Source organism: Terrapene carolina, unplaced genomic scaffold (assembly GCF_002925995.2).
Source record: "Terrapene carolina triunguis isolate 2854851 unplaced genomic scaffold, T_m_triunguis-2.0 Scaffold96, whole genome shotgun sequence".
NCBI lineage: Eukaryota > Metazoa > Chordata > Testudines > Emydidae > Terrapene > Terrapene triunguis.
The window spans coordinates 79,215,430-79,231,610 of record NW_020664447.1 but is presented as its reverse complement, the minus strand read 5'-3'; the positions used below and the strand labels follow the sequence as shown (position 1 = coordinate 79,231,610).

The 16,181-nt window shown below is 44.9% G+C and overlaps 1 protein-coding gene across 1 annotated transcript in view; it reads left to right on the top strand.

Moving 5' to 3' along the window:
• Positions 1-16,181, top strand: part of BEGAIN (brain enriched guanylate kinase associated) — a 223,517-nt gene that overhangs the window by 95,139 nt on the left and 112,197 nt on the right. Inside the window, 1 exon segment of the mRNA XM_026651515.1 lies at positions 1,600-1,689. Coding sequence (XP_026507300.1) covers positions 1,600-1,689 — 90 coding nt within the window.

The window sequence follows — 16,181 nt, the reverse complement described above, 5'->3', positions numbered from 1 at the left end:
TTATTTTCCCAAGTAAAGGCATCATTCTGCTACCCACACACTCAAACAATGGGTATTAATTATTATTATTATCATAGGGTATTAGTCAATGTGCGTAAATCTTATAGTAGTATCTTTAATGGGTACTACAATCCAGAGGGATTATTTTCTTTAATTATATTATTTACTTTGGCAAAGTCCCATTGAGCCAAATTCTGTTCTCAGATTTATCTACGTTAATCTGGAATGATTTCATGGACTTGACTGAGCAAAATTTTACTGTGGTCCTCCTTGGGAATTATCTGAGGAAAGGTTTAGGTCCTCAGGATTTGGCACAAAGCTACTACTATAGTAATAAAGTGTACTTACACAGTGCTGTTCATCAGGGTATTCAAAGTGCATCATCTAGGTATCCCTTGCTTTTGAGATGTTGCTGTTGCCAGCTTCACTTTACCGTAATTGCAGCAATCAGCAAGGTTGTCCTTTACATCATTGTTCCAGTTCTGTTCAGACATTCAATGGAGGGTTATGCAGGTGCAGCAATTACACCCTGTTCTGTATATGCATCCCACTACGTATAGAGAAGCCTATAAAAACACATGCTGATGGGTTGTTCCTTATAATACTAAGTACTCTAATTATGAATACTGGAAAGTAGGATATCCTGTACACGTTGTCATTAGCCATCAGATACACTACAAGCTATATAAACATTCTTGGTTGTTAAATATGAATAGTAATTATGTGAACAAAATCACGGTCTTTGTTTCCATGCCAAGAAGTATTAGGCTGCATTTTTAGGCATGCAGGAGAACAATCTGGATCCAGCTTGTAGGGCCAAAGCCTATAGTTCTTACTCAGTTATTACTCAGGAAAACCTCCCATTGACTTTAGTAGGAATTTGCCTAAATAAGGACTGAATAGAATACTGGGAAATATCCAGTCTTCCCAGTACTGCTTGATGTTAATGTTGGGCAGTGATAAATATTGTACAGGAGTTCCTGTTGATGCCTACCTGTTGTCCTTTTGTTGGCTCTGAATCCACTTCTGCTGAGTGTTAATCATGGTTTATGTTGCTTGTTCAGGTTTATTCGCTTTTGTGTTTTCCATTTTCAGCAAAAATTTTACAGCTATTTTCCTGCTGCTGTTGGATGTGCACAGTACATGGAATGCAGAACTTGAATCTCAGCCCAGATTTAATTAAACATACTACTGCCACAGTGCACAAAAGTTACTTTGTTGGCCCAATTGATACGAAATATAAATCTGTTTAAGCTGATGTGGTACAGTGGAATTATAAAGACCTAATTACTGAGTGGGTGCTGTTCTAGTGAAGTCAATGAGGATGCACCCATTTAGACCCAGGGTGAGTTTGGTCCTACAAATCTTTTTTGTGAACTACAACAGGTCTCATGCAAGATAACCAACAAAGATGTGGGTTGAAATAACATCTTGTGTGTAGATGTAGTATTGCTTTAAATATAGTGTGAATTTCAATACATTACTTAAATATCTAAATTATGTCATAACCTGCTTATAAACAGGTTGTCTAGCTAGGTTTCCACTCAGATGTCTTATGAGCCATACCTAGCCATGGTTTATCCTCTATTCATGCTGCAGGGTACGAAATTCCTGGGTGCCAACCTGCCTATGGCAACCTAGAATTCTCCAGGGCAGGCTCGCAAAATCTTCACCTACCCTCTGGGACAGGTAATTAAAAAGTGATGTTTTGTTAAGTTATGCTTTCTTTCTAACTTTCTCATGTCAGTAACTTGTTTCTTTTCTTCACATCAGTCTTTAGTTGCTCACACCCCAACTATACAATATTTCTGAATCAGGGAAGTAGCAGCAAATCTATTTGATAGTATTCTAGGTTATTGTCTCATGGCAGCTTGTAGTAATTATTCCCAGTATGTATAAAAGCTGCAGTATTTTCAGATTCCTACTATTAGTTAATAGCTTTTCTGTTCGTATGGTTATGAAAATACATACACATTTCATCCATTATTGATGCAACAGTAATTTGACTAGGTTACATTTCTTAATTGCTAACGTTTATATATTTCTAGATCTCTTTTGTTCTTTTTTTCCTTGGGCTCCATGAGTCAGGTTCTCTCAAAGCAATAAGTGCATAGATGATGAAAGGATATGCTGGAGACAGGCTTACATGGAGCAGTCATGATTAATTTTAGCTTGATGTTCCTATATAGCACATAGTATAAAGTAAACTAAACTAATGACTTTTTCCATTTTTTTCCACATACTTGTCTTTCATTTTCTCCTACTATCTCCATGGATTTCTCCTTTGTTCCTTTTGCTGGTATCCACCCAACATCATTAAAAGTTGCAGGTACCTAGAGGTGAAACTGTTCACTCATCCTATAAAATTTTCACTGGGACAAATATTGAAAGTGGAAAATTCATAAGACAACAAAATAATGGTAGGTTTGCCCTTAGGGTGTCTTGTTGCAATATGCAGATTTTCCTAAAAGAAATGTTGTGGTTTCCCACCCTTACAGAGATCTTAGTGCAAGAAAGAATATATATAGGATTCTTCAGATACTTCTTGGTACACTGTATATTATAGGGTGTACTGAAGAGGGGGGAATAGCCATTCGACATTTGGAGAGAAGTAGACTTCCATGAGTGGCGAACATGTCATATATTGGGGAAGCGGTTTACATTACAGTAGATACCAATCCTTAAGTTCACTGCAAATGACTTCTATTTTTACCATGGTCCAGATATGAGAATAACTTTGCTTCATGGCATCTCTGCTTCCTGTCCTGGCTGAAACCAGGAAGCGACAAATGAAACAAAAATTAAGCAGCATATTTCCACCCTTATAAAAAGTGTTTGAGTTTCAATTTGGTTTGATGTTTGGGAATTCACTTAGTTTCTAATAAAAATGAGCTTGCACTTAGGGAAAAAAATATCACAGCTGGATTTCAAACACTCCCAAGTTTTAGGGTATTTGGATCCTGGATTTTGGATCAGGCCATTTCTAGTTCCTACAAAAATATTTGGCAACTTTTAAATGGAGCAGAGTAAGCCTAAAAGATGGTGCTAATATTATTGCATGAGCGTCTGAAAGAACTGCAAAATGAACCAACCATGCAAAAATAATTTTGTGATGATAAAATCTAAAAATAATTATGAGTTTCAAGGTAAATACTCCCAAACCACATGCAAACTATTCAAAACTCTTAGTTCTTCAAAGCATATCTGGAAATCTCACCAGAATTGGCTTTCTGGTTGTATTTTAGGAGTTCTGCTTCTGGTTGGGACTAGCAAGTGCATAGGTGTGTGAAAATGAAAGATACTAGCTATAAAAGTTGTCAGTAAAATGTGGGCAGATTGAATTTTATCAAACCTGGTTCACCCATGATTTAAAAAAAAAAAAAAAAACACTCCAGTCACTTCATAAAGAAAAGTCTCTTTCTCACTTCAGAGAGCACAAAAGTGGCCCCTGTACTAGGTACAGTACTGTAGGCTGCATTTAAGTAGTAAGTATCTCTTGGCAAAAGGCAAATTCAGGCCATCTCAGTCAGTCTCTAATAAAAACCTGCTAAAAAATTAAGCCACTTTAATCAGTAAATGAGTTCTTGCAGCCACTGCCTGGGCAGGGCTGATGGAGACAGAATCCCTGTGCAGGAGCTTGCTGTACAGTGCTTTTCACACCTGCTGATGAACAGTGCTGCATGTGCTCACCAGCTGTTAGCCCTTCTGATGCTGTACAACAATCCCCTGCTTGCTAACCTGGCTCTCTCCACTGCTAAGGGAGAGCTATTGACTAGTCCCTGTATAGGGGTTTTGGGGGCAGGGGAGGAGGTTTCCTACTCCTCCTTCTCCCCAGTGTATCCACATAGGAGAAGACAGAATTTAGCCCTGTGCTGAAAAGCCAGTTGAGCTGAGTGTGTAGAATAAAACCACCCACTGCTCAACTAATAAGTCATGACACTGGAACTGGGAGAACAGTTGTTTGAACTGATTTCACAACATGCTGAGCAATGGCAGACTTGCTAGAGGTGTACTCATTTAGATTCTTGCAGAATAGGAAACTTGTCAGTTTGCAAGTCCTAAAATAGTGCAGCGCAGCATCTAAAACAAAGAGGTGAGGATCAAAATAATGAACTCACGATGACAGCACATATCTGATTTGCCATAATAGCCAGTTGATCACCCAGCTGAAAATCACTTGAAAATGTCAGCAAACTGAGGATATTTTTAAATACTCAGCTACACAGATTTCATTCAGGAAACATTAGGGGCCATTTCTGCCCCCAGGTAAGCTCTCAATACTCCATAAGTATTGTACACATGTAACTGAGAGCAGCATTAGTTCCCAAGGAATCTGAATTACATTTACAGGACATAGATTATTCAGGCTAAATGATGTTCTTTAACTCACCCCATCAAGCGTTGGTGTTCCTGGTGTCTACGCACTGGAGATATATTGTGTTGCCAAAAACCTTGCACAAAAATCCCTATTATTCATCCTCTTTCTCACAGCATGCTGCTCTGACTATAGAATCCAGCCATTGTGTGATAGAGAGCATAGAGTGACAAAGAACCGTCCTATAGCAGCTGCCAGTAGAATTTCAGCAGTTACCAACAGTTACCACCCAAGGTATCTGAAATGCCACCGCTGTTTCCCATTCTAGGCAACAGCTGTATTGTCTCTGATCCCAGTTGGCAGATGTTTACTTTCTAAAGATTGACCCCTGTATATTCACATTTTGGGTACAACACAAATTGCTTGTGTGACTTTTGCCATGAAAGGTGACCAGAGTGCAAGTGTGAATAATAAAAAGGACAACCAGTTAATGAAACTTATTAATATATAGATACACTCTACATACAGAGTATGGGGAGGGGAAAACATTGCTCTTTCTAATTCCTCCTTCCAGAACCAACCTAAGATGTCTTCTCCCAGAGCCAGAAGAATATATACATAGCTACAAACCCTCTGTAAATGCCTGGCATGAAACAAAATTTGATATCTTCCATTGTTGTATGCAGTGTTGTTGTAGCTGTGTTGGTCCCTAGAGAGACCAGTTGGCTACTAGAGAGACAAGGTGGGTCAGGTAATATCTTAGGCCTGGTCTACACTAGGAGGTTATGTCGAATTTAGCAGCGTTAAATCGAATTAACCCTGCACCCGTCCACACAACGAAGCTATTTAGTTCGACATAGAGGTCTCTTTAATTCAATTTCTGTACTCCTCCCCGACGAGGGGAGTAGCGCTAAATTCGACATGGCCATGTTGAATTAGGGTAGGTGTGGATGGAATTCGACGCTAATAGCTCCGGGAGCTATCCCACAGTGCACCACTCTGTTGACGCTCTGGACAGCAGTCCGAGCTCGGATGCTCTGACCAGCCACACAGGAAAAGCCCCGGGAAAATTTGAATTCCTTTTCCTGTCTGGCCAGTTTGAATCTCATTTCCTGTTTGGACATCGTGGCGAGCTCAGCAGCACTGGCAACGATGCAGAGCTCTCCAGCAGAGGTGACCATGCAATCTCAGAATAGAAAGAGGGCCCCAGCATGGACTGATCGGAAAGTCTTGGATCTGATCGCTGTGTGGGGCGACGAGTCCGTGCTTTCGGAGCTGTGCTCCAAGAAACAGAATGCAAAGATCTACGAGAAGATCTCAAAAGCCATGACGGAGAGAGGATACAGCCGGGATGCAACGCAGTGCCGCGTGAAAATCAAGGACCTGAGACAAGGCTACCAGAAGACCAAAGCGGCAAACGGACACTCCGGATCCCATCCCCAGACATGCCGTTTCTACGAGACACTGCATTCAATTCTAGGTGCGGCCGCCACCATTACCCCACCACTGACCATGGACTCAGAGGATGGGATATTGTCGACGGCCGCTTCCTCGGAGATGTTAGCGGACGGGGAAGATGAGGAAGAAGATGAGGAGGACGAGGCAGTCGACAGCGCTTACAACGCTGATTTCCCCGACAGCCAGGATCTCTTCATCACCCTCACGGAGATCCCCTACCAACCCTCTCCAGGCGTTAACCCGGATCCTGAATCAGGGGAAGGATCAGTCGGTAAGTGTTTTAAACATGTAAACATTTATTTTGAACAGAACAGGAATATTAAAAATGGGTTTTTCATGATTAGTTTGCCCTAGGCGCTTAACGTTTAAGTCCTTGGCAGTGCAACTACTGCAAAAGAATCTAACAATGTCCAGTTTATCATGATTAGTTTGCCCTAGGCGCTCTACTTTTTAGTCCTTGCCAATGCAGCTACTGGAAAATAAGGTCTATATGTCCGGGGATAGAGCTGAAATCCTCCTGGGACATCTCCACGAAGCTCTCCTGGAGGTAATTGGAAAGCCTTTGCATGAGGTTCCTGGGGAGAGCGGCCTTATTGCGTCCTCCGTGGTAGGAAACTTTTCCGCGCCAGGCTATCATCAAGTACTCTGGGATCATTGCCTCGCAGAGCATGGCGGCATACGGCCCTGGTTTTTGCTGGCTTTCACGCAGCATGCTGTCCTTCTCTGTGTCAGAAATCCTCATCAGAGTGATGTTGCTCATGGTGACCTGCTTTGAATTAGGGGAATGTTAGTATTGGGACTGCTTGCCTGTTCCTTTACATAACTGTAACCGGCAGTTTACAGCCACGCGGTGGAGGCGGGAGAGGGGATGGCATACAGGGATCTTTCCCGGGGACAGCCGCGAGGGGGTGGGACAGGGGCAGAGTTCATGCTTGCCGGATTGCCGGCATCAGGAACTGGCCAACACTAGGAGCATTGCTTTGAACGTGAAAGGAGGGCACTGATATAAATTAAGTTTTAAGCAGCCAAAAGTCTACGGCTTACCTTGTCAGCCTGCTACCCGAATTCCGCTGTCCTGCCCCGCTTGTCTGATCTCCACTGCAAGACCCCAAGCACTGAATGCGAAGGCCAAAAATTCGACCTTGTCCTGAGTGTGCATGTGATAGGTGCTGTGCATGGTCGTGTTCACAGAGAAAGACTATGTTCATTGTTCACAAAAATGTATCTTTGTGAGGAATTCACTCCCTTTTTCCCATCCCACAGCTGTGACTGTCTCCCGACCTACCCCGGCATCCCCCTCCCAGAGGCTGGCGCAGATTAGGCGGAGAAAGAAAAGGACACGGGATGACATGTTCTCAGAACTTATGGGCTGCTCCCGAGCCGAGGCGGCCCAGCAGACCCAGTGGAGGGATAACATGTCGCAATACCAGCGATCACACACCGAACGGGAGGAGAGATGGTGGCAGGAAGACCAGCAGGCGACTCAAACGCTGCTTGGACTAATGAGGGAGCAAACGGACACACTCCGGCGCCTTGTGGGTGTTCTGCAGGACCGGAGGCAGGAGGACAGAGCCCCGCTGCAGTCTCTCTCTAACCGCCCTCCCCCGCCACAAAGTCCCATACCCCCCTCACCCAAAGTCCCAAGAAGGAGGGGTGGCAGGGGCCATGAAAACTGTCACTCCACCCCTGCAGACTGCTCAAGTACCAGAAGGCTCTCATTCCCAAAAATTTGATAAGTCCTTTCCTTCCCGCCTCACCCAAGGCCCCATCCCAGTTTCATCCCCTAACTGTGTAGTTGCTAATAAAAAATACGTTTCTGTTAATTACTGTTTCCGTCATGTTCTTTTAGAGGAGAGTGTGTTTGAAGGGGGGAAGGGGGTTGGTAATTGGAGAGGACAGTCACCTTTACCAGGGTACAGACACGGGGGCAGGTTCAGCAGAAGGTCACACACACATTGCAGTCACTAGGCACCCTGGTCAGTCTGGGAGGTGGTTTTCATGTTCTGTGTGGGGGGGGGGCTATGTGACTTTGTGGCGGGGGAGGGCGGTTAGAGATCTTATGCAGCAGTCCTTAGCCTGGATCACAGAGCCACGCAGCAGGGGATCTGTAACCGTCCTCCCCCGCCACAAAGTCACATAGCCCCCACACACAGAGTCCCGAAAAGGAGGGGTGGCAGGCTCCGTTGAAACAACCAGTCCAGCACTGCGAACCGCTCTAGGAGCAGGAGCCTGTCATTCCTCGAGTTTAGAAGCGTTCTTTCCATCACTACGCCCGCTCCCCACCACAGTCTGCGTCCCAGTTTCAACACTATACCGCGAAATCCGTAATAAAGAAAACGGTGTTAATTAACAAAGTTCCATTTATTTTATTTTTAAACGTGTGTTGTAAGGGGGGGAACGGGGTGAACGGGGTATGTAACTGGAGAGGATAGTCAACATTAACTGGGTAAAGAAACGGGGGCAGGTTCAGCTTCTCTTTAAACAAACTTAATAGTCACAGGTTACCCTGCTCACTGAGGAACCTAGCTTTCAAAGCCTCCCGGATGCACAGCGCGTCCCGCTGTGCTCTTCTAATCGCACGGCTGTCTGGCTGGGCGTAATCAGCAGCCAGGCTATTTGCCTCAACCTCCCACCCCGCCATAAAGGTCTCCCCCTTGCTCTCACAGAGATTGTGGAGCACACAGCAAGCTGCAATAACAATGGGGATATTGGTTTCGCTGAGATCAGAGCGAGTCAGTAAGCTTCTCCATCTCCCCTTGAGACGTCCAAAAGCACACTCCACCACCATTCTGCACTTGCTCAGACGGTAGTTGAAGAGTTCTTTTTCACTGTCCAGGGCGCCTGTATAGGGCTTCATGAACCAGGGCATTAGTGGGTAGGCTGGGTCCCCGAGGATCACTATAGGCATCTCCACATCCCCAAGAGTTATTTTGTGGTCCGGGAAGTAAATACCTTCCTGCAGCCGTCTAAACAGACCAGAGTTCCTGAAAACACAAGCGTCATGAACCTTGCCCGGCCATCCGACGTTGATGTTTGTAAAACGTCCCCTATGGTCCACCAGTGCTTGCAGCACCATTGAAAAGTAGCCCTTTCTGTTAATGTACTGGCTGGCCTGGTGCTCCGGTCCCAGGATAGGGATGTGAGTTCCATCTATAGCCCCACCGCAGTTTGGGAATCCCATCGCGGCGAAGCCATCTATGATGACCTGCACGTTTCCCAGGGTCACTACCTTTGACAGCAGTAGCTCAACGATTGCGTTGGCTACTTGCATCACAGCAACCCCCACGGTAGATTTGCCCACGCCAAAGTGGTTCGCGACTGACCGGTAGCTGTCTGGTGTTGCAAGCTTCCAGAAGGCTATGGCCACTCGCTTCTGGACAGTCAGGGCTGCTCGCATCCGGGTGTCCTTGCGCTTCAGGGCAGGGGACAGCAACTCACAAAGTTCCAGGAAAGTTCCCTTACGCATCCTAAAGTTTCGCAGCCACTGTGATTCATCCCAGACCTGCAGCACTATGCGGTCCCACCAGTCCGTGCTTGTTTCCCGGGCCCAGAATCGCCGTTCCACAGCATCAACATGACCCATTGCCACCATGATGTTCACGGCACGGGGTCCCGTGCTTTGTGAGAGGTCTGTGCCCCTCTGAGACTTAATGTCCTCACCGCGCTGCCGTAGCCTCTTCGCCCGATTTCTCAGCATCTGACTCTGAAAAAGGTGGACGATAAGGTGCGAGGTGTTGACAACGGCCATAACTGCAGCGATGATCGCAGCGGGCTCCATGCTCGCAGTGCTGTGGCGTCCGCGCTGTCACTCACCAGAAAAGTGCGCGAACTGATTGCCCGCCGGCGCTTTCAGGGAGGGAGGGCGGGAGTGACGGTTGAATGACGACAGTTACCCAAAACCACCCTCGACATTTTTTGCCCCAGCAGGCATTGGGGGCTCGACCCAGAATTCCAATGGGCGGCGGGGACTGCGGGAACTGTGGGATAGCTGCCCACAGTGCACCGCTTCCAATGTCGATGCGTGCCCGTTAGTGTGGACTCACAAAGTCGAATTAGTGTCCTTAGTGTGGATACACACGTTCGACTTTGTAATATCGGTTCCACAAATTTGATTTAAGCAAAATCGAACTACTCTCGTAGTGTAGACATACCCTCATTGGACCAACTTCTGCTGCTGAGAGAGACAAGCTTCTGAGCTTACACAGAGCTATAAATAAAGAAATAAAGAAAGCAGGAACAAGAAGGAGAAAAAACAGAGGGAAAAGAAGTTGCCAAATGTGGGAGATTGTACCCCTTCATCTAGCAAGTTCTTTGAATCTGGCTGCTTTATCTGAAGTAGGACAGGAGCTGATTCTCTTTCCTTATGCCACATCATCTTTCCATAGATCTTCCCTGTCCTTTTAAAGGAAGTGATAAAAGAAAAGATTCAATGTGCCTCTGTACATGACGCTTCACTGATCCTTACTACGTGCTGTATTCTGACAGGCACGCACCTTTCTGATACTGAAAATGAACATTTAAGACAGACACAAAACAAAATGGGGCAGTGTGTGGGTGATCAAATGAGCTTCCCCTTAGCAAAGCCATAATAGTGTTTCAATGTAGCTGTCAGGCTATTCTAGATGGCTCAAGAATAAACAAAAAAGAAAAGAAAGTAGAAGAAGAAGAAGGAACCATTAATATTATTAGAATATAGTGTTATATGTATGAGAGCTGATATGGCAGGTCTTCCTTAGTAATAGCCTGAGGGAGTGGAGGAAGTACTTATTCTTAACTGCAAGCCAAAGCAATCATTGACACTCCCTCTCCCCCGTCCCAGAAGTTGTGTTAAGGTGATTTGGTGTGATTTAGGGATGCTTTATGAACTGCCTAGAGAGCTTCCACTTTGCTTCCAAACTGTAGTGGTAAAATAGAGGTCTACCTCTAATTTTGCTATCCCCATTTCTTATTCCCTTGATATTTTCTTATTATTATTATTCAGGACTTACTAGCCTGGATTCCCTGGAAAAATAGAGGGCAGATCACTGGGTCTCTCTCAGACATTGGAGGATATAAAAAGTAGTCAATGTTCATACAACAACTTAAACTGACTTGCTACAGTGACAGGCAACTTCCCAACAGTCTTTGTTAGGCAAGTTGAGCTATTTGTTACAAATAAATGATCTGACACTCAACCTTTTTCCTCTTTCTGAATCATCCTTATGACTGCAAATGTATTTTTGTTTTTCCACACATTTTTACCAAATAGTTTATGGAAACAAATATCAGCCTTTTGGATATTAGCAAATAACTGAAGTGAACAGTTTGTGATGCTTGGTGTGTGATTGCTCATCTAAGTCACATGGATTTTTTTTCTCCCTGATTGGATGACTGGAACTTTTAAGAGAGGAGAATAGAGAAAAGTAAACAACAAGGAGAGCATACCTTTGTACAAAACCCAGTATCACACATGAACAAAGTGTAGTCGTTCTCCAGTTACACAAATATTTGCAAATGGGCAAAACAAACAACCACTCATAATCTCAATGCATGTTCACAAAGTGTGTGCACTGCAGCGTTCACTGAAGTTAGTAAGAGATAGGAAGCAGGCTCACCTCTTTCCTCTACATTTTGTTCTTCTCTTGCATCTTTTCTAGCTGTTCACCCTTATATTTTCCCCAAACACACAGACAAATTCAAAAGTGATGTAAATTAGATGCCTTTACTCAAGCTCCATTAGACTTATGTGTAACTAGGGTTTGGCAGGAAACAATTCCATGTCATGAATAATTTCTAGGTTTCGCAGAACGGTTTTGTTCCAGTGTGGAACAAAAACAAGAGCTTTTGACATTTTTCATGAAAAAGCAAGAGAGACAGATCTCAGAATAGCAAATAACCTGGTGGTTAAGGCTCTCACCTGCAATGTGAAAAATCAGGTTAAATGCCCTGCTCCTAATCAGGGAGCACAGGGACTTGAACATGGATCTTCCAGTTCTTAGCCAAGCACACTAGGCTATTGGCTATTCTGGAGTAGAACACAGTCTCTTCACACCGTCCCTAAAGAAATTCCATCCTGGAGCTGAGCATTGTGTCCACTGAACTCTAAATGTTGCCACAAAACATTTCAGTTTTGACAAAATAGCATTTTTGATGGAAAAAAGTTTCCATCAAGTTCCACATTTGATAGAAAATTTGACCCGCTCTACTTACAACCCTTTGCTAAGGTCTATTTAAATATATCAGTTGCTCTAAAAATTGCTGAGTCTAGATAAGTAAGTCAGTTTAGACTCTAAAGAGAATCTAATTAGGATAGCTTGCAGGGTGGGGGCAAAAGAAAGAATAGATTGATAGTTTAGACTTCCTCTATACTGACTAAGACTTCCTTATTGTTTGCAGTGTTGTTGTAGCTATGTTGGTCCCAAGATATTAGAGACAAATTGGGTGAGGTAATATATTTATTGAATCAACTTCTGTTGGGATGCAATGGCTGGCACTTGGCAGGAGTGGCCGCTAGTGGTATGGGAGTTTAGGCTCTCCTGCTCCATCAGGATCTGGCCCAGAGCCCTGAGGCGGTAGCCAAGGTCAGGCACCCACGAGCACCTTAAGACAGTCCTCCCTGGGCCACTTCTTACCCCTCCACACTACAATTCAAGCTTTTTCAGTCTGTAACCAAGATAACGTAGAACAAACATTGTGCCTTTAGTCAGCCTGGCTTCTAGCAGATCGGTTCCTCTCTTCTTAGAGGAGCAGCATCCATGTCCTTCCTCAGAAGCTCCCAGGGCAGGTCCTTCTCCCTGCCTGGTCAACCCCCTTCTGAGCTGTCTGGGTGCCTTTTAAGCCCCACCTCCACCTGGAGCATGCTCTGCAGGTGCGGCAGGGTGGGTTTGATTTGGGCCTAGAGTTTTTCCTTAACCTTTTCACTCCTACTGTGTGGTTTATACACCCTGTCACACGGGGAAAAGAGAGAAGCTTTGCTACACAGAGCTCTTCTTCAGAAGAAAGCTTGTCTCTTTCTCCAACAGAAGCTGGTCCAATAAAAATATTACCTCACCCACCTTGTCTCTCTAATTAGATGTCTTTAGTCACCTTTGACTTAAGCCACTAGCCTTCTGATTTTTGCGTGTGGCACATTCATCTTTCTCTCTCATACATACAGCCTCATCTCACTCAGGTATTTAACTCTCAAAAGTGTTTCTTCAGCAAAACTGACTATCTTGTTAATAAGAGCTGCAAATGCATTTTGAAGACTCCGGATACAAATCAAGTTAACAGAAATATTAAATCACTCTTCAGAGATCTGACTCAGATTTTCTATGCAGGAGAATTATATAAACTGCAGAGTCTGGCATAACTTGCAGTGCTGCCTATGATACAATATGAGTATCATGATTTATAGCAATAAGTTATTTCCTCCCCATCAGCTATGCTGCATCCTGGATTCCTCAGTGTTCGGCAGAATAGAATATTCCCCAAAATAGAGGTTTGGATTCCCCACTGTTCACTGTTATTTGGGTAAGTCTTGTCCTCTGCAGTTTTCAGCACCTCAGGGAAACCTGACTGCCTAGTGAAGAGACTTCATTTAATAACTTATGAGTTTTAATCTATTCCTGAAAGCTGTAAATGAATAAAAATTCATTATGTTTCAATTTGACCCAAAAAGAGCCTTTGGTTACTGATAGTACATATAGAATAGAGCAGTGATTCCCAACCAGTTTGCCTCAACACATTGGTGTGCCGTCAGGCCTGAACAGGTGTGCCATGGAATTTTGGGAAAAGTACATGTGAGAACAAGGGGAGGAAAGCCGGCTTCTGATTGGCCATCTGCCACACTGCCCTGCCTCCTCCAGAGGTGGAGCAACCAATCAGAGATCAATCTCCCTCTCTTCTCCCCTGCCCCTCCTATGTGAGCCGGGGGTCAGCTCCTCTGCCCCTCCCCTTCCCTCCTGCAGCTGCCAGCTGGGGGCAGGGGGAAGAGCCTTTGGAGCGTGAAGTGTGCCATGGCAGAGAAAAGGTTGGGTACCATTGGAGTAGAGGAGACTTTGTATAGCCATATTGTGAACATATGCCAAGAAACACACCATTTTTTCCTGAGAATAATAGCATTCACTGCACATAACAGCTGGCAGCTGATCCTTTAAGGATTTTTTGCACATCTAAGTTTAACTATTCATCTTTTCATATGATATTTATATTGAATTCAATGTGCTGGGAAGTTCTAGGCTTTCAGAATTTATGTTCTCTCCACTAACCAGCATATTGTGGCCCTCACATACTTGCCACAGCAGAGATGACAATACCTGTTGGTAGTGGGGGGGGCCACAATTTAAAGGTTCAGCCACCCCCAGAACAGCTTCAGTCATGCCCCCCCCCCAGACAGCCCCTCCACTTACCCTCAGTCTCCCCTCCTGGAAAGCACGGCCCCTCCCTGCAAATCCCAGCTGTTGCTCCAGTCTCTCCCCATTGGGCACAGCTCACAGCTTGCTGGCTCCAGCAGCTACAGTGCAGGGAGGGGGCCCTGCTGCATCAAGTGTTTGAATAGGGCCAGCAAACCCTGGCATAAATCTTGGGGGGGGGGCGCATGTGACCCCACAAGCCACCTCCACCCTTTCACACCTTCCCCCTTTGCCCCCCCCCCCCCCCAGCATTGCCTCTGTATCCTGGGATAGGAATAATTCCCATTTAATCCAGACTGTGTTAGGCTGATGCAGTCAAAACGTGATTCCAAGCTATTTTAAGTTAAGGGATGCAACAGTCCTGCCCTCGTATGAGCTAGTCCATGATTTCAGCAGGGCTCAGACAGGTATATTTAGCAGAATTTCTCTTTCTGGGTTATAACTGTGTTAATTCTGCATTAGTTGTCTGTACCCTGGGGGACAAAGAACAAAACTAAAGTAATCACCCCAAATACTGCAGTAGTACTATTGTAAGATATTGGTCCAGATCTTCAACTCATGTAAGTGGGTCCCTTTACATCTGGCTCATAGTGTTTAGGACCATAAATGCTATAGTACTTAGAAATATAAATAAATAAAAGGATCTCTTGCTCTCCTCTCTGTCTCCCCTTTCATGTGACCCCTTAGTGTTTGAGGGTTGTTGGTATGCCAGCTTGAGCTCTTTAGGTATAGTTGGAACTACAATCCGGGACCCCTTCCATTTGTGTGTGTATATGGATGGGGACCGGGAGCTATAAAAGCAACTTGACATCCAAATCTAGCTCACTCAAGCATTTATTCTAAAGCACATACATCTCCTCACACCCACACAAACACTCACTTGTCAGCAGCTTTCCATACATGAATGGAAAAATCAGGACGTAATTCAGTAAATGCACAATACATTCTCTGATGCTCAAACCCTTTGAAAAACATAGGCCTATTAGACCGGACAAAGAAGGGCCTGTGACAATTAGGGTCCAGACACCCTAGGGAAAGAACAGGGAGTCTGAACCTCAAAGAATAAGCAATTGAATCAACTGGATGTATACGGTGTTATTGTGTGTAAAATATGTCAAATAAGGTCAGTTTCAAGTCTCCTTCTTACGGGCTTTTTTCCCTTTTATTTTATTTTCTCCTGGCATGGCAACTATTGGTTATTTAGGGTGGGGAAATTCTAGCCAGGAGGTCTTAATGTTTTCCCATTACCACCAATGGCCCATGGTTTGTCTCTTCCTGGGTATTGTGACAAAGTTCCTCCTCTATCTTGGTGGGTCCTGCGCTTATTGGCAGATTTTCTTGCCTCAGAGATTCACCATGTGGGTTGGGGAACAGCTCAGAGACCTTCCCCTCAGGAAGAACCCACAGTCCAGGTCAATTGGGAGGTTTGGGGGGAACCCAGGCCCACCCTCTACTCCGGGTTCCAGCCCAGGGCCCTGTGGACTGCAGCTGTCTATAGTGCCTCCTGTAACAGCTGCATGACAGCTACAACTCCCTGGGCTACTTCCCCATGGCCTCCTCCAAACACCTTCCTTATTCTCACCACAGGACCTTCCTCCTGGTGTCTGATAACACTTGTACTCCTCAGTCCTCCAGCAACATACACTCTCATTCCCAGCTCCTCACACTCACACCACAAACTGAAGTGAGCTCCTTTTTAAAACCCAGGTGCCCTGATTAGCCTGCCCTAATTGATTCTAGCAGCTTCTTCTTAATTGGCTCCAGGTGTCCTAATTAGCCTGCCTGCCTTAACTGGTTCTAGCAGGTTCCTGATTATTCTAGTGCAGCCCCTGCTCTGGTCACTCAGGGAACAGAAAACTACTCATCCAGTGACCAGTATATTTGCCCTCTACCAGACTCCTGTACCCCACTGGTCTGGGTCTGTCACAGTATGTACAATGCTAAGGGCTTGGAGCTGGTTGCGGAGGCAACCCCTCCTTGCCTCTCGGACCACCTCCCTGTTGTGAGGTGGAGCTGACTGTTGCAGCACAAAATAT